The following is a 21,788-nucleotide window of genomic DNA, read 5'->3' as shown; positions in this document are numbered from 1 at the left end:
CAGTATCGGAAACGTGTCATATAATGCATATCATGTGTTTTAAAAACAATGTTGCTCTTATATTTTATGCACTGATAATAGTACGATATTGTAATATATGTCACACACAAGCAGTCAATGAAAATATAAAACTAATGATATTTAAATGAATGGCATAAGTTCAATAGTATATTTTTTGCGTCAATGTTCAAGTGTCCGGTTGGTGTTACCGTACAAATCATGGTTCATTCAATCAGTTTATAATTCAAGATCATGTTGAATATTACACATGTGACTTGGTCGTCTTAACTGTCATTATTTTTTTAGAAAAAGAAAAGAAATTCACTCCTCCTAATTTGGGATGTTTTGTGATTATGTTGTAAATAAAACAAATTGTGAGTGGATATGGTTGAACAAGTGCACAATCAAGATTACAGAAGCAAAATGAGTGAAGGGAAGAAGAAGGGACAAAACATATGGCCGTCTTCCTTTTGGAAGCTAATTGTTAATTAATGGGAAAAAATCAATAAAACAAGAAAAAATTGGAATGGAACTCATCTAACCAATCGAAGTCAAGTTTAATTAAATTTGGAACTCATAAATAATAAATAAGAAAATAGAGTCGATGTTATTTTTTTCATCAAATAACTTCCAACTCCAGTTTTTATGAGTGTCCGATATTTAAAAATGGTTGTTATAAAATTAATTGAAATTGAATTTTATTAACTGAAATATATAAAACAGGTTATACTTTCTAGATCACTTCCCAAAACTCGCTCATGATTAACTTACGCTGCCTTCTTTGGTACTCTCTTGTGTAGTTGTATGTGTATCCACAATATATGCATATAAGTATTATCACCGATCACTTACAGTGAAGATCTAATCAGAAATCCCAAAGAAAACAAATAGAGTGATATGATATACTATCAAATAGTCAGTGATTAGTAGTTGTGAAAAACAAACAAAAATAGTACACACATGGCGTCGGCTCTCTAACTTTAACCTAACTTCTCCATATATTTTTTATTGAAAACCTTAGAGCATGATTAATGGGGGTTATTAGGGTGGAATTCTTAGCGTAATAATAAAACCGTCTCTTAATTTTTAGGGAAATTTGTCAAAACTAACCCACAAATTGATTTTAACCCCAAACCTATACCAAACTTGAATTAAATGCAAAACTAACCTAAAAACCTTGTGAAATTACAGCACAGCCTCTTGTGACCAAACAAAAAGACAGAATTCATTTTTACGAATATAGCCTCAGTAAGTCGTCTGAGTCGTCCCAAAGTAAGTCTTCTGGTGTAGCTGATCTTAAAAATAATCTATAAATTTTTTAAAAAATATTTTGATAAGCGAAAAATTAAAATCATGTAATTATAACAGTTTTAAGTGATATAAATTAAAATATAACAAATTAAATTGAATTGTTTTCGACATAGATGAGTGTAGGTAGTGAATCATGGTATTCTTTGGTCTAGGGTTTGGCAACATATGTTGTAGTATTGTATGTATTCTTATGGTTAGATTTTGGAAAGCTTGAATGTTTTTTTGAAAAATTAAATTTTTACCTATACGTGTTTATTTTTGTGTATAGTAAACACTTTTGAAGTTTAATTTGATTTTATGAAGTGCTTAGTTAGTTAATTAAGTTTAGTGGTTATGTTTAGGGTCTAGACGGCTTCCATGGAAGTCGTCTAGTGAAGAAATTAAAACAGACGACTTACATGTAAGTCGTCCAAATATTCCCGCCTAAAATTTTTTTTAAAAAATATTTTTCCGCTTAAAATAAGTCGTCTGGGAAGTCTTCTATTTTAGTTTGCCACTAAAAATATTTTAATTTCCCGCTAAAAATATTAAAGTCTTCTGGACGACTTACTGGACGACTTACATGTAAGTCGTCTAGGAAGTCGTTTGAAACAAAAATATTTAACCTAATTGGATTTTTTGTCTCCCTATGTAAAGAAAAATTTACACATTCTCTTTCCTCCTCTCAAATGGCTGCAAGAAAAATGTAATGTTCATCATTCTAAAACTCTTCAACCTCTCTCTAATTTCTTTGACTTGAAAACACCAAACTTTATATGAATTTTTCAGTTTTGTCTCATGTCTTTCTTACTAATCTATCTTTTTTTGCAGGTTTTTAATCAGATGGTATTCATCTCCCACTCATTTAAAGGTAGATCTATTAATTTTAGATATGTATTTTTGTGTGTTCTATAAAGATAAATTTATCTAATTTTCCACTCATTTTCTCTGTTTTTAAGCCATTTGAACGTTTTTGGATATGCAAGTTTTTCAGATCTGGATTTGATATGCAGATTTTTCAGATCTGGAAGATTTCAGGGACGACTTACATGTTAGTCGTCTAAAATATAATGCACTAGACGACTTCCAAGAAGTCTTCCAGACGACTTCCTGGAAGTCTTCTGATGAAGTCTCCCTTTCATAATAGATCTGAGCGTTTTGGTAAGTTTTTATGTCTGATTTTTCTCCATTTGGTAACTTCTTGTTGTATAAAGTTCTTACTTTTTTTCCAAACTAAAACTCTCCAAACCCTCTCTAATCTTTTTGACTTGAAAACTCCAAACTTTATATGAATTTTTCAGTTTTGTCTCATGTCTTTCTTACTAATTTATCTTTTTTTGCAGGTTTTTAATCAGATGGTACTCATCTTCCACTCATTTACAAATCAATGAAATAATAGTTCAATAGCCTTTTTCTTATCTTTGGATCTCTCGTATGCAATAATAAACTCCAATGGCATTTTTCTCATCTTAATAAACAAGAATGTTGGTAACTTCATATTGATACAACATTTTAAGAAGCATTTTAACTCTTCTTCTAACTCATAACAATAATCATCATTAGTGTCTATAACAATAATACTTAAGAGATGGAAACAAACAATAGTAACTAGTCAAAGCATATCATATTTTTTATAAGTTTGTATTGAAAACCTTAGTCAAATTTAGTAAAACTAAGGGAGAAAACATATTTTGAAAATATGAGTTTTACATATCTTGAAGTTACTTACCACTCTTAAAAATACAAGTTATTCAAAAACTAGCGTAAAACACTTAAAAACTAGCGTACAAGACTTCCACGGAAGTCTTCTCGGATCAGTTAGAAACTTTAATTAACGTGAATGTTGGTAACCTCATAAATATCACCAATTAAGTTATAAATTTCATTCAGTAGCTCAAATATTCATTAATAAACAAGAATTAACAAGAAAATGCTAAAAAGTCTTTATAGTTTTAGAGAAAATGTAAGTTTATTAAACATTGACGCAGACGACATCCACGGAGGTCGTCTAGTAGACTTCCAGAGAAGTCGTCCATTTAGTTCATTTTTGTAATTAAAATTTTACAAAGACTCTGTTGTAATGAGTAGGTTAACTCCACAGACTCTGTGTTCATGTCCAGGTACTAATATTCTTTAGCCATTGCAACAAGATCAGCATATGTCGAACCTTCACTCAAAAATAACATTCTCGCTCCTTTGAAATGATCAACCACAACCATTCTCCATACACTGCATGTAACTGACACATCATCTGAAAAAAGTTAAAATAAAACACATTAGCAAACATAGAACAAAGAAAACGAAAGTTTATTAAAGATCGACGCGGACGACTTTAATCTAAGTCTTCCAAACGACTAAAATATAAGTCGTCTGGTCAACGCATATGTTATTTTTGCAATTGACTTTGAAATCTGTTATCTGAGACGACTGAAAAATAAGTTGTCCACTTTTGTTTGGTTAAAAAAAACTCCAAAAAAGCTAGACGACTTACATTTCAGTCGTCATAGGTTAGTTTTGCATTTGACTGGATTATTTCAGAAGTTTGACTTTCCTGGACGACTTACATTTCAGTCGTTTGGTAAAAAATTGAAATATCAATAATTTATTAAAACTCGACGACTTACAATTAAGTCGTCATAGGTTAGTTTTGCAATTGAAAAATAAAACTTTAATATTTAATTATATATAGACGACTTATAATTCAGTCGTCCGTCAGACAACTTACATGTAAGTCGTCCAGGATTTATGAGGTTTGACCAGAATCTCAGAATAAAATCCTGGACGACTTACATGTAAGTCGTCGGGCGGACGACTGAATTGTAAGTTGTCTGGGTATAATTAAATATTGAAGTTTTTTTTTCAATGGCAAAACTAACCTATGACGACTTACATGTAAGTCGTCGGGTTTTAATAAAATATTGATATTTCAATTTTCCACCAGACGACTGAAAAATAAGTCGTCCAGGAAAGTCAAAATTCTGACAAAATCCAGTCAAATGCAAAATTAACTTATGACGACTTACATGTAAGTCGTCTAGGTTCTTTGGAGATTTTTTTGTAACCAAACAAAAGCATACGACTTATATTTCAGTCGTCTCAAAAGACAGATTTCAAAGTTAATTGCAAAAATAACCTCTGCATTGACCACAGCCAGACGACTTAAAATTTCAGTTGTCTACAGCCAGACGACTTCCCTGGGAAGTCGACTTACCTGGGAAGACGTCTGGACGAACAGGAAAAAAACTCGATTTCATACCTTAAATTGGTGAGATAACTTCTTTAGCACACATAAGGCTTCTCCAACACACAAAATCTCAAACGAAAGTGACCCACCCAGAATCGTTAGCTTCTATGACTCTATGAACCATAAAAAAAATGTAAAATCAAATTCTTGGGTTTCCTTAGCTGAATGTGGAGAGAAAGTGAGAGAGATGTTGTGTTTAGTTCATATGAATGGAGAAAGAAGAAGGGTAAATCGATTTTGGGAGCATTAAGAGTTTCAAATTGGTTGTTCATGGTGGTTGGGGTATTGATGACAATGACAATCTTGTAATTACTTGAAGATGATGAGGGTGAGGAAGTAAAAATGTCATTTTCGAAAAGAAAAAAAAAATGATGGCATTTTCGTGAATTATATGAACTTGTGGGGTGAATAGGGCAAAACTAATTTCCAAATAAAAAGGAAGCTAGTTTTGTGTTTGACTTTGAGTTTTAGGTCAATTTTGCAAAAAGCTCTAACTTTTAACTAAAAAAACTAATAACCAGTCCTTAAATAATATTTAAAAACCGGTTATTAGCTTTTTGTAGTTAAAAGTTAAGAGACAGTTTCTTATATTTAAAAACCGGTTATTAACTTTTTTTAGTTAAAAGTTAAGAGACGGTTTCTTATATTCCGCTAAGAACCGGTTATTAGTTTTTTTTAGTTAAAAGTTAAAAAACGGTTTATTATATTCCGTTAAGAACCACACCCTAAGAACCTTCATTGATCATGCTCTAAGTATTTGCACACACACTGCGTGGGATCTCTAAAATATTTCCACACACAATTAATTAAGATTTGCTTACTACACAGGTAGGTGTCGTAGGTCTCTCTCTCGCTAACTGTATAACACACATGGGATCTTTAGTTGCTTTGTGTGGACGCAAGGTTTTTATGCAATGAAATCGGCAGTTCAGTCAGAACAAGCTGACCACCACACCAATGTGATGTGGCTGCAGCCAGGGCCGGCTGATGACCAGGGGCCAGCAGTGCACCCGCCCAGGGCCCATTGTTGGAAGGGGCCCATAATTTTTTTCTTTTAATGTAGTAGTGTAACTCTATTTTTTGTAAACTATACATATACGTTTTAGAAAAACGAAATTAATAAATACAAAATTTATAAATCTAACTTTATGGAAACAAAATCTTATTTATGTTAATTTGATTAAACTTTTACCAAATTATAATTAATATTAAAATATTATAATCAACATTAAAAGTAGTTATCTAATGTGAGCTTTTTAAGCATGAGTGTATTTCATCAATACGTCTTCAGTGACAATACAATTTTAATACTTTCAAAATCGTTGATTCTTCAAGGATTCTTACATTGTTGATTAGTTTATGTAAGTGATCTTTAATATTTTTTTTTACTATCCTGTTTTTTGTTTAGAGATCACTGATTTTTTTTTGGTAGAGCAAAATATTTTTTTCGTTTCTAAAACGTCTGAAGATTTTTTTTTTGTTTTCTTGTTTCAGGTATCCATTTCATTTTCACTTTCAGCTTCATCAATTCATTTTTTTATTCTTAAATCCAGGCGTACTTTTCTTTTTACTTAAATTTTAGAAATTAACTTGACTTTGAAGTATAGCCGACTAAAGATATTATATTTTGAAGGTTTTTGTAGGAACAAATTATTTCATTCTCAAGAAAAAAGAAGCTATAAAAAGAACAAGACTGTTTACTTTTATGGTTGTGCTTACATTTTCAAACGAAAACGATTTTATTTTACCCTGTAACTACAATTTCAAAATTTTAATTTCATCGGTTAAGAGTTAATTTTTTTAATTTTGCCCCAGGACCCGTAAAAAGTTTGAGCCGGCCCTGGCTGCAGCTAATGCAAATCAGCTATGTTTAGTGTCAACGGTAGCTGGGTCTGTTTGTAATGTTGAATAATTCTTTTGTTGTACATTCACTTTTAGAAGGACTAAAAATACATATCAATTGAAAAAAAAAAAAATACATATCAATTGTATATTTGTATTAACTATTAAATCAGTCTGTTTTTCAAAAAAAAAATTCCCTATATATTTCTTTTGCTCTTTGTTCTATTCTATTCATCCCATCAGCAAGCTTTTGATTCCAAAAGTGTTAAATTAATGTGTATTTTATCTATTAGTTTAATTAATAATTAGTAGTGAATATTTGTTTTTCCTTTTTTATTACAGAAAATAAGAAAGTTCGTTGCCGACATCGAACAACCATACACCTGTCTTAACAGACGTGTCACTGACCTTTCTTCCCTTTTTTTCTGTTCACGATTCACTGACCTTTCTTCCCTCATACCAATTCCAAAGCCTATAAAAATAAACTTTCCTAAAATATTTGCCAAACATTACCTTTTCTTTTTAATTTGCCAAACATTACTTTGATTTAACTAAGAGGAAAATTACAGCTTTCGCCACCAAATCTTTATCTAAAATTATATAAATAATAAATAAACTTTAGTAAAGGAGACTTTGCCGCCTTTCTCTCTTTACCTCTCGACGTGTTAGCCTTTTTTTTTTTCTTCCTCCTCAAGATTCTCAATTCGCTGACAATCTCACAATTTCTCGGCGAAAAAAAACATCTTCTTGATTCTCTGTTTCGTTTTCTTTCTCCGCTTTTCCTTCTTTCTAAATATATCTTTGGGAGGCGAAGAGACGGGCAGTTTCCTCCGATGTCGCGCCGTCTTTTCGCCTGTTTCCGCGGCAAGAAACCCTCATCCTCCACGAGTAAACCTGTCTCCGGTAACAACTCCGCCGCCGTCTCCGCTGACGTTCCTGCTGGCGACGGACCCGTTCTCGTCCAGCTTTTCTCGTCGCAGGGATGCAAAACGTCGCCAGCGGCGGAGATGCTGATGTCCCGTCTCGGCCGAGGTGATTTCGACGCTCAGATCCGTGGAGGAGAAGACGCTGGTTCTGGATCTCCGGCGATGGTTCTTGTCTTCCACGTTGATTACTGGGACTACAAGGGTTGGAAGGATCCGTATGGGTCGAGCCAGTGGACGGTGAGGCAGAAGGCGTACGTGGAGGCGTTGAATCTTGACACGATGTTCACTCCGCAGCTTGTAGTCCAAGGAAGATCTCAGTTGAACGAAAACGAGGAAGAGACGCTGCTCAAATCTATCTCTGAAGCTCCTAGGTTTCCTTCTCCTGCGTTCAAGGTGAGTTAATAATATTTTTCTGATGTTTTGAATTTAATGATGATTTTGATGTGAAACACTCTTTGGTTGCTGGTGAATGTGGTGGCAGAGATTCACAAATATAGGTTTAGTAGCAGATTCGTGATGATGAGGACTAGGAGGAATTAGGGTTATGATTTGATTAGAACTCAGGTTTATGTGATATCAAGGTGATACACTGAAACAAAGTTATGAATGTTGAAAGCCTCTCCATGTGAAACTTGCATAATAAGTTACTATGATTGACTCTTTACATATAATTTTTTTCTTCTAACATAGCATTTTCTTGCACACCGTGAATCTGTGTTAGAATAATATGTGTCTTAGAAATTATTTGGTTTCTTAATCAAAGAGTTGCTTTTAGATACAGGGCAATAATCTTTTGTCTTGGTAAACAGACTGTAATTTCTTGAAGATAGTTAATAAGTATATGACATTAGAATGAAAGGTAAGCTTATATGACATTAGAATAAACGAGTTTTGATGATAGATAAAGTTCCTAGGTTCTTGACTAATTAAACATCTATGAGAAACTTTCGATCAAACTTGTCTTCTTGTAGATGTATGTCATATTAGCTACATAGCTAAACTGTTTTGAAGTCAATGAGTTCATGTTAGATACGCTAACAACAATGTGGCTCAATATATTTTTATTGCTGTCTTTCTCTCTACACATGTAATAATTGATCAGAATTTTTGTGTTTAAAAAATAATCTTTTATTTCTCTCTTTTGCCAGGCGAGTTTCCAGAGACCAACCTCAGAGACACTGCAAGTATCACTAACGGGAGCTTTGAGGATGAAAGTAGACGGGGACGGACTAGACATAATGGTTGCGCTATATGAAACGGGGCTAGTGACAGACTGTGAGAGAGGAGAGAACGAAGGAAGAATGTTGTCGAATGACTACATGGTAAGAAAGATGGAGAAGATGTGCACTGTGAAAGACGTAACAGCCAAGAAGTCAGTGTCGGGGACTGCTCATTTCACGCTCTGGGATGGATTCAACAGCAGCAAATGTGGTGTCGCTGTCTTTCTTCAGAACTCGTCTCTTCATATCTTTGGTACTCGGAGTTTTAAGTTGCCTGATGAGATTTGAGTTATCCTCTTATAATCTGAAACTTTTTGCTTTAAAAATGATTTGTATTTTTGTCGCTCATATTTTTCGCTTTGTGAAGAATTACTGTTTGTACAGTTATATATGTGTGACTCTTTACAGGGTTTAGGACTAATATGTGTTTTTGATTTCCATTATTCTAATCGTTCCTTCATTCTCATGCTTAATCATTTGGATGTTATTTCTGTAACCATGGAAGTTCCAGTTCCAGTTCCAGGCCTTAAACTCTCATAAATCTCTCACATGTCATATTCGGCTATTTGGACGTTTTGAGTTGAGCCTTTTATAATTGATAGTTTTGTCATTCTGTTTACAGAAAAGCCAGTCCTGAGGGGATGTTGTATGAACCATTTGAATGTGAGAGTGTTACATAACCCAAGGAATAAATAAATAACAAACAATGTGTGACGTTTTAAGCGACAAGATTCTCCGCTCTTTTGGTATCTTAACCATTGAAACGACGACGTTTTGCCGATAAATCTCTGAAGGCTTCAAAGCCTTGCTGCTATCATCATCTCTCCTTGCCGATGATGATGAATCTCTGATGCGCAAACGCGGGAAATGAGACCTTCACTGTCCCAACAACACCAAACTCCATATCCAACAGAAAGCTAAAGCGAATCAACGTGATGATGTCAAAGCTATCTCTTTTCCGAGCAAATTCGCTTCCTTTCCCAGTCTTATCTTCCTACTCCGCTCGTTTCATCTCTAAACCCTATCTCGCACCTCCTAAAACCCTCATCCTCTGCGCCTTCTCCACCGTTCCGTACGGTCCGTCTCTTCTGAAAGGGAAGAAGCCTTCGCTGAACGACCTTAGATTAGCTTCAATAGGTCGAGACAGAGATGCCCATCGACGCAAAATCGAAGATTTCGAAGATTCAATCGAGAAAGGTGAGCTCTTGGACGAAGACGAGTTCACTAGGATTTTCGAGGTTTCCGCTGTTCGGGTCCCGGCGAAGGACTGTTTCGCGCTCGAGAATCGTCTCCGTGGCCATCTCCTTAACTGGCCTAGGATACGGAACATTGCTAGGGTTCCCGGAGATGAAATCGACGAAGACGTGGTGAAGCTATTGGGACGCGAGAGCGATGAAGAAGAGAGTGTTGTGGATTCTGTTGACAGGAGGATAAGAGGGAAAGCAGAAGGGGATGGGGAGAGACTGAGTACCGTGTTGCACAGAGATCAGCTCGCTAGGACGTTTAACTCAACTGGGTATCTCAAATTCAGAAACTTGGCTAAGATTTCTAGACCTAAGAGGAAGAGGAAGACAGAGAGAGCTGAGGGGAAGGAGAAGGTAAACAAAGGAAGCAGCCGCAATGAGTTCGCTGTGGTTGAAGTTGTGGAGGATCGAGGAGGAGGGGCTGAGGATTTTGAGGGGTTGCTTGGAGAAGGCTATGGTAGTAGTAGTAGTAGAGGAAGGTGGAGAGGTTCAACAAGGTTATTGCTTTTGGATGAGAGATATTCCGTTGATGAGGAAGTTCAAGACTTGCCTGAGGCTATCAAGGTGATAACTCCTCTCTAAAGTTAGTTCTCTGGTGTAGGAATATCTTAGAGAACTATATGGTTTTCTGATTGATAGGTTCTGTTCGAAGAAGCTAAAAAGACCGATGCAAGCTTAAGTTTCGAGCTTGTGAAATGTAGACTGACTCTGTTCTATGACTATTGGCCAATGAATGAGGTAAAATGATGAGCTTTGAATTTAGAAGATGAAGTTGGTTTGTTTGAAGTATGTGTTGTTGGTGTAGGTATTGGAAGCTTTGCTACCAAAGGGTATGATTGTGCCTTCAGCATTTGAGATGGTGGGGCATATTGCGCATCTCAACCTTAGAGACGAGCATCTACCTTACAAGAGGCTCATTGCTAAGGTTATTAGTGGACATTGCTTAAGTCTGAAACAAACAAAAAAAGAAGATCCCCAGCTACAGGAATTTAAATCTTGTGAGTTGTGTTGTATTTTTTTGCTATTTCTTGTCAGGTAGTTCTGGATAAGAATCAGCCAAAGATACAAACGGTTGTGAATAAGATTGATCCTATTCACAATGACTTCAGAACAATGCAGCTAGAGGTTTTAGCCGGAAACCATTCCCTGGTGACCATGGTTGTTGAAAATGGACTGCGCTTTCATGTTGATTTAGCTAGAGTGTATGTATCTTCTTCTTCATTAATGAATCTCTCTTAGTACCAAAATATATTTTGTCTTTCGAGTGATGACTGGAAAGTCTGAGTTCATAACTTGACAACTCTTTTTGTATTTTTTTTTTCTGTGTGCAAGATATTGGAATTCGAAACTTGGGACAGAGAGACAGAGGCTTCTACTTGGGTTCGACCAAAATGACGTTGTCTGTATGTTTGCTACTTAGATCTAACTTTAAGGGTACACCATGAAAAATATCGATGTTGCTCTCTATAGAACTCTCCATTTATGATATAGAACCACTAGTTACCCACTAAAAATGCTTGCCAGTCCATTGTTCTTCCCAATTTCTGGAAAATAACTTAACTGTTGGTCTTGAATCTTGCTGCTCTCTGTTGCAGAAGCATAAGTAGTTGCATCAAATGTCTTATCGGCGTTGCTAGTTTGCAGTTCTTCCGTCTATCTTGGTGTTGCTGTGTTTGATTTCAAATTACTATGTTGTTACTGAACAGGTGATGTTTTCGCTGGAGTGGGTCCAATCGCACTAGCTGCAGCAAGAATAGTAAAACGTGTATACGCCAATGACCTGAACCCTCATGCAGTAGAATTCATGGAGCAAAACAGTGTTGTCAATAAGCTCGAGAAGAGAATCGAGGTTAATACAAACTCCTAGCACTTTTTGCTTCATACTTTTAAACCATTTGTACATTTCTGAATCTTCTAGCTTTGTCTAGGTCTTTAACATGGACGGAAGAAGATTCATAAAGGCTATGTTTTCAAGCGACAAGGGTCAAAAAGTCACCCAAGTAGTCATGAATCTACCCAAAGATGCTGCCGAATCTCTAGGTTTGGATAAGTTTCTACTGTCAGCTTCCTCTTTTTTCTTGCTCACAGTCCCCTCTTAACTCCTTTACTTACGCAGATGCATTTCGAGGAGTATACAACGACAGGTATAGAGATGAAGGCTTATCTTTCCCAACCATCCATGTCTATGGATTCTCCAAGGCTGCTGATCCAGAATTCGACTTCCACGAGGTCTAAACCAATGAAATAAACATCTAATCAAATTTAAAACCATTTATCTAACTATTGATTTAATGTATAATCTGCACAATGTGGTTTTGAATTTTTGCAGCGGATACGGATTGCACTATCGGAGGTGGCCGTGGACGTCAAAATGCGGAAGGTAAGACTCGTGGCTCCTGGAAAATGGATGCTGTGTGCTTCCTTCATACTTCCAAAGAGTGTAGCCTTCTCAAGAAAAACCATTAATGTAGATTAAGAAAGAAAGGGCAATACATGGCAGATTATAGGGTCACATTTGCAAATACAAAAATTGTATTGTACTTTCAGCCTGTTATACTTGCAGTGTCTTGTTGAAGAACGAGGCAACTAACAAGTGAAAGGGACAATAGCTTCCGTTATAATTATTTAGCTTCAATATGGTTTTTTCATTTCTCTCACAAGACCAAGCCACAAACCCTTTTTAAAAGCTTTCTACTCTTGGACACAGAATATCCGGTGCTCAGATTTGTCTCTGTCTATTGGACGGTCCAGATTTCAACATTGTTTCTGATCCTGTCCCTCCATTCTAAATATATTACTTTCAAGTTTTAACTAAGCAGGTTAAAAAAGCCCTTGTAGTTTTTTACTTAGTCCTTGTTTTGGCATGTGTCTTTGTACTTGTAGGTTTAATCAAATCTGGTGATTTTTTGTTATATCAATCAAACCCATCGGTTTAGCATTTTTTCTATTCAAACAAACCAATATTGAGCACTACACGGGTTCATGTCCAGTTTAGAGGTTATAATTAGATGTGGTGAGAATTGAAGAATCTACATACTATTCCAAGGGCAAAGCTGTAATTTAACTGAATAAGGTCTACAACAACTGTACTAGTGAGGGAAAGCAGAGAATCTCAGTTGGAGATTGAGATCTAAAGTAATGATAGTGGAAATCTGGAAATTAAATTCTTAGAAAAGAAGAAATGAAAAAAGAAGATGAGAGATAGAGATGTGGTCCAAAGGGAGGTTTAAGGAAGGGTTTGCAAGTTTGTATGAAAATAGATAGATAAGGAAGACCATGTATAAAGCCAAAACTAACAGTTGCTCTCTTTTCAGTTTTTACTTCTCTATAATTCTCACTGCCCCAAATTTCATCTCATTTATTCACCTACTCTGCTTCCTTTTGTACTCTCTTGTCTACATTTACTTCATTTTATCATTATCCCACAATGTGCATAGTATATTGTTTTTTTTTTTTTTTTTTTTTTGCTAAAAAACATAGTATATTGTTATCATTACATATGTGAAGACTCAAATAGAGATCTCTATAAGAAACAAAAGTATATAACATATTTTTTATACTTGTTTCAAAAAAAAAAAAAGCCATATTTTTATACGAAGTATTGCCACTAGTTACATATTTTGCTGAATGTTTTTACGTAGAGGTAAAATAGTTTACCATTTTGGTAAGGTTTATCAGTGTTCATTATATAAATCTGATCACCGTGCTATGAGTTGCAGCAACATACTCTATATGAAATGTAATCTAAAACATTGGTTATAAAACATAAAATATTTGTCTTATATCATTTTCATTAACCAAAGACAAAGTGTAATTTGTTATCTTGGTTTCTATCTTATACAGAATTAGAAGCAGTAGAATTTTAAAATATCAGTTGGTAAAGAAGAAGATAGGAAGGATCCAATCATTCTTAGAAAGGACACAATATGCTTCACGGATCCCAAAAATCTTTCCATGCCTGCCTAAACCCAGCAATATAAATCAAACCTTCACACACTTCACCTCTCTCACACGTGCCGAAAAAACCCTAGTAGTAGCCGCCCAATGACCCTAAACATGGTCCCCTTCTTACATGGACCACTCTCCGTAACTTAACATGAAAGCACATGTGGGGTCCCCCGTTCGTCCTTTGCCCTACAACAACATCTTCGCACAGTCCCTTGTCCTAGCCCACAATACAATCTACGCGGTATCTACAGTAAATCATCCATATTTATTCCGGTTACATATTAAAAGATGGGAATAATAAATCATTTAGATTACATTCCCATATTAAATTAAAAATATCAGAGCTACGTTTTAGTTCTATTCAGTTTTCTCTCTCAGATTCTCAGTAATTTACCATATAATCTTATCAAACAATTAAACTTGTAGATGGTTTAAACTAAAATAAATATTTAATAATCTTTGCTAACTCAAGGATCAGCTGTTAATTAAGCACAAGATATAACACACTTTGAAAGTCAAGCTAAACTGCATATCTTCTCTCCTCTGTTAAGGATACTTTGTTGTTTATCATCTGATTCATCTCGCCTCCCATTCTATGCTTCTAGGAACAGTGTAGATATGTTGGGTTGGTCACGCGGTTTGGATTTTTTTTCCAATTGATATTATTCCACATTTTACTTTTCATGATATCTTATTGAGTTGTAACAAAATCATTCTGAGCTCAAAAAACGTTTGCATGACAACACTCTTGCATAATTTGCCTAGTGGTCTTCTTCAAAAATCTAGGCTTATATTTGTAATAACATCATGTGATGGACAATGATTTCAGAGGGTTCTCTTAAGATTAATATAGGAAATATATAGTCAATAAAACAAAATATTTTGAAATAATTAAAACTTTCTAATTGTAGGTGTTGGGCTGGAGCAAAAATTAACCTGGAGGCAGCTTTAAAATGTTTCCTTATATGATGCAGCCATCATTTCTACTCTACTACCTATCCCGACCCCTTCTCGTATTTCACGTCACTTACAATTCCTTTTGCTTTATTGATCTATCTTCTCATCTCATGTGTAGCAATAACTATCATATAGTCCAATTTTAAAATGCATACAAACTTTAAATATCATATAGACACTTCTTTAACTTGAAGCTCACGCTTAATTCTTTCATTGTTTACTAAGTTCAATTTTTGGATTCTTTAAGCAAACAATAAAAGATGCACTAGATGTACCACAAGTTTTGATTGAATAAATTTTATTTTCATTAAAAATGCATACAAACCAAAAAATGTAAAATCCAATATCAAGGTAATGAATAAATACACATCTTTTTGCATATAAACATTTTCAAATTTTCTTCGTGTAATGAAAAGATTAGTAAATGTTATCACATATAATACGTTTATATTATAGCTAAAGATGTCCGTCACCGTAATTATTAATTATTATATGGTCTAAATGAAATGATAATATAAAAATAAATATATAACTGCAACTGTAACTCGACTTACTTATTTTGGATGATATGAGGTGAGTAAAATCACGTTGTTTCAGACATTGCTCGCTACAATCGGCGAATGGTCTCATGTCTCGACACCTGTTGCCTTCTCCGCGGGTTTTATATTATATTCGTGTAGAATACGCTCTGTTTCTATTGGAGCGTGGTTCACATGTCACGACTAAAGTCTTGCATCAATCTCTGATACGCTGCCTTTGAAAAATATTAAAATGTCCTTCTTTATTTTTATCAAGCATTTGAATTCCTAAAATTCACTAGTTTATCATTATATATTACACAAATTAATGATTCTCATTGTAAAATGGTGGATACAAGAATTAGGATCCAGCGGAAAAATTGCTATCATTTGCACACTATATTAGTGTATATAAACTCTGAACGTAGTTATTGTATTACAATTCTAAAAAAGGTAGGTTAATAAGTAAAGCAATGAGGAATGAGGAATGAGGAATGAGGAATGAGGAATGAGGATTATCGAAAGAGGGATGCACCGTTTAATGGGGTAGAAGCAAAACAAAGTCAAGATTAGTAGTAATTACCATTCAATTTTGTTGAATTTTTCCTTCTTAGTCCAATGCATGCACAGCATTAATCAATCATGCATTCATGCTATAAGATACGGTAAGTTTCAGTTACGAATTCTTTCATATTTAATCACTTATTCAATTCCATGATTAAAATCAAATACGAACATAATTACATAACACGTAAGTTAGAAATGTATGCAAGGGCAAAAGGAATAATTATATCTGGTTAACTATAAAAGTAAGAAGTTTACAAAAAAAAAAAAAACTATAAAAGTAAGAAGGTAACTAAAGAAAAGCTTCTACTTATCTTTTTTGAATTTAAAAGGGCTTTAATCTAGTATAGGGAGTAAGAATAAGAAGTTAAAAGGTAAAAAAAGATACGTTTTAATATAGTACCTGGAAATAACAGAAAAACAAAAAACAAAGGTAAGTACTTTGCTTGCTTTAAGTATATTATGAACCCAAAAAAAGATTTATACACAAGACACATTAAAAGAGAGAGCAGAAACAAGATACACACACTTAAACCTATATGCCTTTTCTCTCTTCACTTCTCTCTCTAACAAGAAAGCTCTCTCGGTGATCATCATCAATGGCAACTTCTCTCTCCTTCATGTCAACAGACCAAAACTCTTCTCTCTCCTTCATGTCAACAGACCAAAACTCCGTCAGAAACCCAAACGAGCTTCTCAGAAACACTTACCAGCTTGTCAACGGCGAGATCCGGACAGAGCCACCGAAGAAGAGCCGTGGTCGGAAACCTGGATCGAAGACAGGTCAGCAAAACCAGAAGAAACCGACGCTGAGAGGAATGGGTGTGGCTAAGCTCGAGCGAGTCATAGCTGAGGAAGAGAAGAAGAAAACGGTCGTCGTCGGAGGAGAAGGAGACACGTCAGCTGCGAGCCCTAACGTCAACCGTTTACCCGTGTTACCCGACCGGGGTGTTGTGCTGCAAGGCTTTCCAAGCTACGGTGGTGGACCACACAACACGTCTCTCGGAGGGTATACTCGAAGCAGGTTCCTTTGCGGGGGAGGAGCCGGGTCGGGTCAGATCATGATAGACCCGGTTTGTTCTCCTTGGGGTTCTGTTGAGACATCCACTCATGAGCTCTCTTCAATCCCAAATCCTCAAATGTATAACGCCTCCAATAATCACTGTGACACTTGCTTCAAGGTTTAATTTTTAATCATTCTTTTTCATCTAAGATAATATGTTTGGTTAATAAACTAGTTTTGACAATTTCAATGAATTTGATTTGTTATTTGTAGAAGAAACGTTTGGACGGAGATCAAAATGTGGTGAGATCCAACGGTGGTGGGTTTTCGAAATACACAATGATGATTCCTCATCCTCCTCCTCCAATTAACGGCTACGATGATCAGAGGAGCCAAGGCTTCTTTTATGATCAACGAATCGCCAGATCAGCTCCAGTTTCCGCTTCCATGAATCCGTACTTCAACGAGGCGACAAATCTTACGGTAATAAGTCCATTTTGTACATATTATTTATATATATATATGTATGTATGTTACATATGATTGTTGATCTTATTTGGTGTATTATTATTATTAATGGTCGGTTTAGGGATCAACGGAGGAGTTTGGTTGCTTAAACCCTAGGAACGGAACAAGAGGTGTGAAGGAGTACGAATTTTTCCCGGGGAAATACGATGATTTCCAAGGAAAATCGTTTCCAGTGGCTACATCAGTAGGTGATTGCAGTCCTAATACATCATCCACTATCGATCTGTCCTTGAAGCTTTAAATGTTCTTAAATTTTTGCTCTTTCTCTTTCTATAAAATGTTTAAACAAATCGTCTTTTTCTTTTTTTTGTTATAATGAATTAAGTAGAAGAAAGTATGAAACAGAAGAAGAAAAAAAAATCCTTTTTTGGTGTATGCATCTGAAGTGTGAATCAAAGAATGATTCAGCTTTTTGATTACCCGTTCGGTTGTTTATTATGAGATTCTAACCTAAACAGTCAGACATTTGTTCTGTGATCTCTTCCTTAGTTGTGTCACGAAACTTCTCTCTCTCTCTCTTAAGCTGTGTCAGATCTCTTGGGGCTTGGATCCATTTTGTGTTTCTTTAGTTAGGCAATGATGATGTCATGATTCATTTATCACCTACTCCTCGGTTTAAGTACTTATATTATCTAATTCTTGTTAATTTGATGAGATAAACATAAACATATCAAATTGCTCTTCATTATAGTTTTTCACTATGATATTTGCATAAAATATAGGTTGTACAGCTTTGTTTCCGGTTAAGAAAATGTAAAGGTGTTTGTTATTCAAACAAATATAGTAGTATAAATTTTAAAAAGCTCCAAATATAATTCTGATTTTGTCTGCTTCAATACGTTTATTTGTTCATCTATAGAAAAGTACAACTAGTTTAATCCCTTGGTCCGAGGGTTTTAATTAATGATTTAAACGTTGTTATACTTTAGATAAGGTTTGATTTTCATAATATGTTAAACTAATAACTATCGCAGGTTATATGCAAAACCTATGGAAAAATTGCAGTGTAGTTGAGTAAAATAGTTATGTACTACATGTAAATTTGTTTGTGCTGAATATTATATACATACAAACAAGTAATCAACATTGTTTATGGTAGTAGTCTGGTAGATTTGTGTGTGGATTGAGAAATACAGTTATTCGTAAAGATCCATGCATTACAAATAGTTAAATTCATGGAACAGCAATCTATGGTTTCATATATTGCATGTGTTAGAGACGCAAAAGTAAACACCTTTTTCACCAAAACATGCTATATTGGGCCTCTAATAGAAAAATCACGGCCCATCAAAATAGAAACTGATTACCTGAACTTCCTCCTCACTCAGCAGCTGCTCGGCACGTTCCCTACTCGTATTAAATCAATTCCTTTGAAAATTCAGTATATCCATTATCGAACAATTAGCATTAAAGAACATTAAATCTAAAATTAAATTAAATTAAACTTAAAACGGTACTACTAATATAGACGGTTCTCTTCTCTTCTTCTTCGATTGAAAAAATCAAAACTTTCTATAATTTGTTTCAAGTAAGAAGAAGAAAGGAGAAGAATCAATGAATCCAGATTCCGATTACCCTCACCTCCCCAACATCAAGATCCACCACCCTTCCTCCCCTCGCCACTCCCACCACCACTCCTCCTCCACTCCCTCCGCCGCCACTCCCACCCCCACCGCCGGAGCCCGCCGTAAAATCGGAGTCGCCGTTGACCTCTCCGAAGAAAGCGCCTTCGCCGTCCGCTGGGCCGTCGATCACTACATCCGCCCCGGAGACGCCGTCGTCATCCTCCACGTCTCCCCCACCTCCGTCCTCTTCGGCGCCGACTGGGGCCCCCTCCCTCTCCAGTCTCCGCCTCCTCCGGGCCACCCCACCCAGGAGGATTTCGACGCCTTCACGTCCTCCAAGGTCTCCGATCTCGCGAAGCCCCTGAAGGAGGCGGGGTTCCCTCACAAGATCCAGATAGTGAAGGACCACGACATGAGGGAGAGGCTGTGTTTGGAGATCGAGAGGCTGAATCTGAGCGCGGTGATCATGGGGAGCAGAGGGTTTGGAGCTGAGAAGAAGAGAGGGAGCGATGGGAAGCTTGGCTCTGTTAGTGATTATTGTGTTCACCACTGTGTTTGTCCTGTTGTTGTCGTGAGGTATCCTGATGATCGTGACGGTCCTGCTGCTCCTGGGGAGGTGGGTGGAGGTACGAGGGAAGCTATTGTCACTGTGAAGGCGGGGAGGGATGATGATGGCGAGGATGATGAAGCTCATGAGGCTAAGATTGCTGCTGCTTCCGCTCATCATGAACACGTCAAAGGTAACATTTCGTGATCTTTTGATTTATGCACTCTTCCCCCGTTGACTTGTATTATGGTTAGGTTAGGCGTTTGAGAGAGATTGGCATAGAAAGCTTACATCTTTCTAGAGATTTACATTGTAAAAATTAGAGTTAAAAGTGATGTTATGTTCTGTAAATGTTCAAGTATTGATCGATGTTGTTAATGTTCATTCCACTCTGTGCCATCTTGTTAAAGTTGTGTTTCTTTTAAGAATGAACTCTGTTATCTAACTTTCTGCCTTAGTATCGAAATATGGTAATTGGTAGTTGTTTTCCCGTTTTGCTGTGTAGAGTTTTCTTAGCCTCTTCGATGATTATCTTTAGGTTTAGGTAGCATTGCACATTTGCACTGCAAGTGGTGTATAAGCTTCAACAATTTTTTTCTCACTTTATGATTATTATACACTGCTTTATCTCCTGGTCCTCCCTTTGGTGTTTATTCTTTGCTTAACGCATATTGTGTTTTTTTTATTCGAATATTCTTAAATCTCCTAGTTTAGAAGTTAATTGCTTTTGGCCCACCGAGGATGTTTTTTTTTTTCCTTTTGGGTGTTCACTTTACTCTAATCTAAGTATCACAATTCTTGACTTGATAAAGATGTGAAGAAATGAAACTTATGAGAACTTTGAGCTCTCCAGCTTTAATTAGTGAAACATGCATCTACTGGAATGTTGTACATTGTTTTACCTGTAATCTGAAATGTAAAAATCAGGGTCGTTTTACTTTTATTTTCTGAAAAGTTGTCCAGAGGTAGAAAGAAAAAAAAAGAGTTATTTAGAAAGCATATACACACTTCTGTTTGCATAAATCTAGTTGGTCGTTTACTTGTTATTAATTAGACAGTTCTTCTCTCTGGTTATACACATCATATCTCTACGCAGAGTGCTGCGAAACAGGTATGAGATTGAGAAAGCCTAGATTTTTTTTTAAAAATATTATTGTTCGTCTTTGCTTGATTGGTTCAATGATTCCACATGTGTGCTCTTTAGAATCCTATTTTGAGCTCTTTCAAGTTTACAGTTGTAGAAGGAAAATTGACATCATCGGTTGTCACAAGTTGTCTGTTCAAATATCATCGCTGCAAGTGATTTGACTATTTAAAGAGATAACAATTAGTTCACTTTTACAGATGAATAATGCGCCTTAGTATCTCATTGGATTCACCCTCTTGCAAGGTAAATATGAACACTACCTTTTTGACTATGAAACGACCTTGTGAGGAGTAGTCTCTATCGATCATTTCTCTCCTTCTTTGGGGTCTGATTATTTTGAAATTCGCAGGTTGGATGATTCGCTATCTTTTGCAATCATCAAGTCCCTGGAATCTCCTCTGAATTTATTATTTCTTCAATGTCTTTTTTTATATATTATTGACTCGTATGTATGATTTTCGCATTAAAACAATGAAATTGCTACTAACATTAAAAAAAAAAAAAATCCTTTTAGGATTATAATCTTCATAGTTAATTGCTTTGATATCACCTATGATTATACCAAAAGATCGATGATCATCTGCTATATAGCTTTTTTCAAACTTAACCAAGTTATTTATACTGGTCTGCCCCGGATAAAAAGTTGTTTGGGTTACTCTGGCGTGTGTTGATATTATCGATCCAGTTCTAATTATTCAAAAGACAAGTTTCGTCTCCTGTTTCAGTTTTGAATTATATCGCTTAAATAAACAAATGATGTCGTGCAAGTGTTCCCTACATTATGGTTGAACGAGTGTTAGGTTGTGTTTAATTAGTGTAAGGTTAAACTAATTGTCAAACTCAACGTACACCATAGACCGGTCCATTAGGCTTTCGGTTTGACTTTTGCAAACTATGGACTATAAAGCTTGACGAATGACGATAGTCATTGCTTCTGATTGTGAAAGCCACCGAGTTTCCCAACAAATCTTTTTGTTACTTTCTGATATCAATTTATAATGCATGTTTTGTTTTTCTTTTTGTCAAATAATGCTGTTAAGTTTCGAATATACCACATAAGAAACAAAATAACAAATTTAAAAATACCTCCTTATAAATTAAAATATCATTCTATAGTTTGGAAATGACACTAACTAATTGTAATATTTTTGACAAAAAAGTTAAATGAGAACCACATGTTTCTATAATCACATAACCAATAAATAATTTGACAAGACACTGCAACGGTCCAACCCCCACACCATT

General features: G+C 35.5%; 4 protein-coding genes across 5 annotated transcripts; all 4 read left to right on the top strand.

The window, feature by feature from the left end:
* The first annotated feature begins 6,885 nt into the window (after positions 1-6,885).
* Positions 6,886-8,982, top strand: LOC106376093. The gene is made up of 2 exons (XM_013816140.3): positions 6,886-7,695; positions 8,451-8,982. The coding sequence occupies exons 1-2, from the start codon at positions 7,210-7,212 to the stop codon at positions 8,808-8,810; spliced, it is 846 nt and encodes a 281-aa protein (XP_013671594.1). The 5' UTR covers positions 6,886-7,209; the 3' UTR covers positions 8,811-8,982.
* A 273-nt stretch (positions 8,983-9,255) lies between these two features.
* LOC106376092 (tRNA (guanine(37)-N1)-methyltransferase 2-like) lies at positions 9,256-12,401 on the top strand. Of its 2 annotated transcripts, XM_013816139.3 has the most exons (9): positions 9,259-10,330; positions 10,406-10,504; positions 10,572-10,691; positions 10,802-10,968; positions 11,099-11,169; positions 11,473-11,615; positions 11,695-11,806; positions 11,883-11,995; positions 12,096-12,401. In XM_013816139.3, exons 1-9 carry the CDS (start codon positions 9,458-9,460, stop codon positions 12,240-12,242), a joined length of 1,845 nt encoding a protein of 614 aa, XP_013671593.1. In that variant the 5' UTR covers positions 9,259-9,457; the 3' UTR covers positions 12,243-12,401. The 2 variants fall into 2 exon arrangements, 1 of the variants encoding a protein (XP_013671593.1); XR_007317911.1 differs by lacking the exons at positions 11,883-11,995; positions 12,096-12,401 and having other exon boundaries at positions 9,256-10,330; positions 11,099-11,200; positions 11,695-11,720.
* Positions 12,402-16,087: 3,686 nt separating this feature from the next.
* On the top strand, positions 16,088-17,659 carry LOC106374484 (protein SPOROCYTELESS-like). Its single transcript, XM_013814497.3, has 3 exons — positions 16,088-16,934; positions 17,030-17,239; positions 17,346-17,659. The coding sequence occupies exons 1-3, from the start codon at positions 16,353-16,355 to the stop codon at positions 17,523-17,525; spliced, it is 972 nt and encodes a 323-aa protein (XP_013669951.2). The 5' UTR covers positions 16,088-16,352; the 3' UTR covers positions 17,526-17,659.
* Positions 17,660-18,674: 1,015 nt separating this feature from the next.
* On the top strand, positions 18,675-21,032 carry LOC111202251 (universal stress protein PHOS34). The gene is made up of 3 exons (XM_022694805.2): positions 18,675-19,589; positions 20,741-20,786; positions 20,893-21,032. Exons 1-2 carry the CDS (start codon positions 18,839-18,841, stop codon positions 20,746-20,748), a joined length of 759 nt encoding a protein of 252 aa, XP_022550526.2. The 5' UTR covers positions 18,675-18,838; the 3' UTR covers positions 20,749-20,786; positions 20,893-21,032.
* Positions 21,033-21,788: the final 756 nt, after the last annotated feature.

The sequence above is a fragment of the Brassica napus genome, chromosome C1 (genome assembly GCF_020379485.1).
Source record: "Brassica napus cultivar Da-Ae chromosome C1, Da-Ae, whole genome shotgun sequence".
NCBI lineage: Eukaryota > Viridiplantae > Streptophyta > Magnoliopsida > Brassicales > Brassicaceae > Brassica > Brassica napus.
Note: the sequence above shows the minus strand (reverse complement) of the source record. Positions and strands in the feature narration are given on the sequence as shown.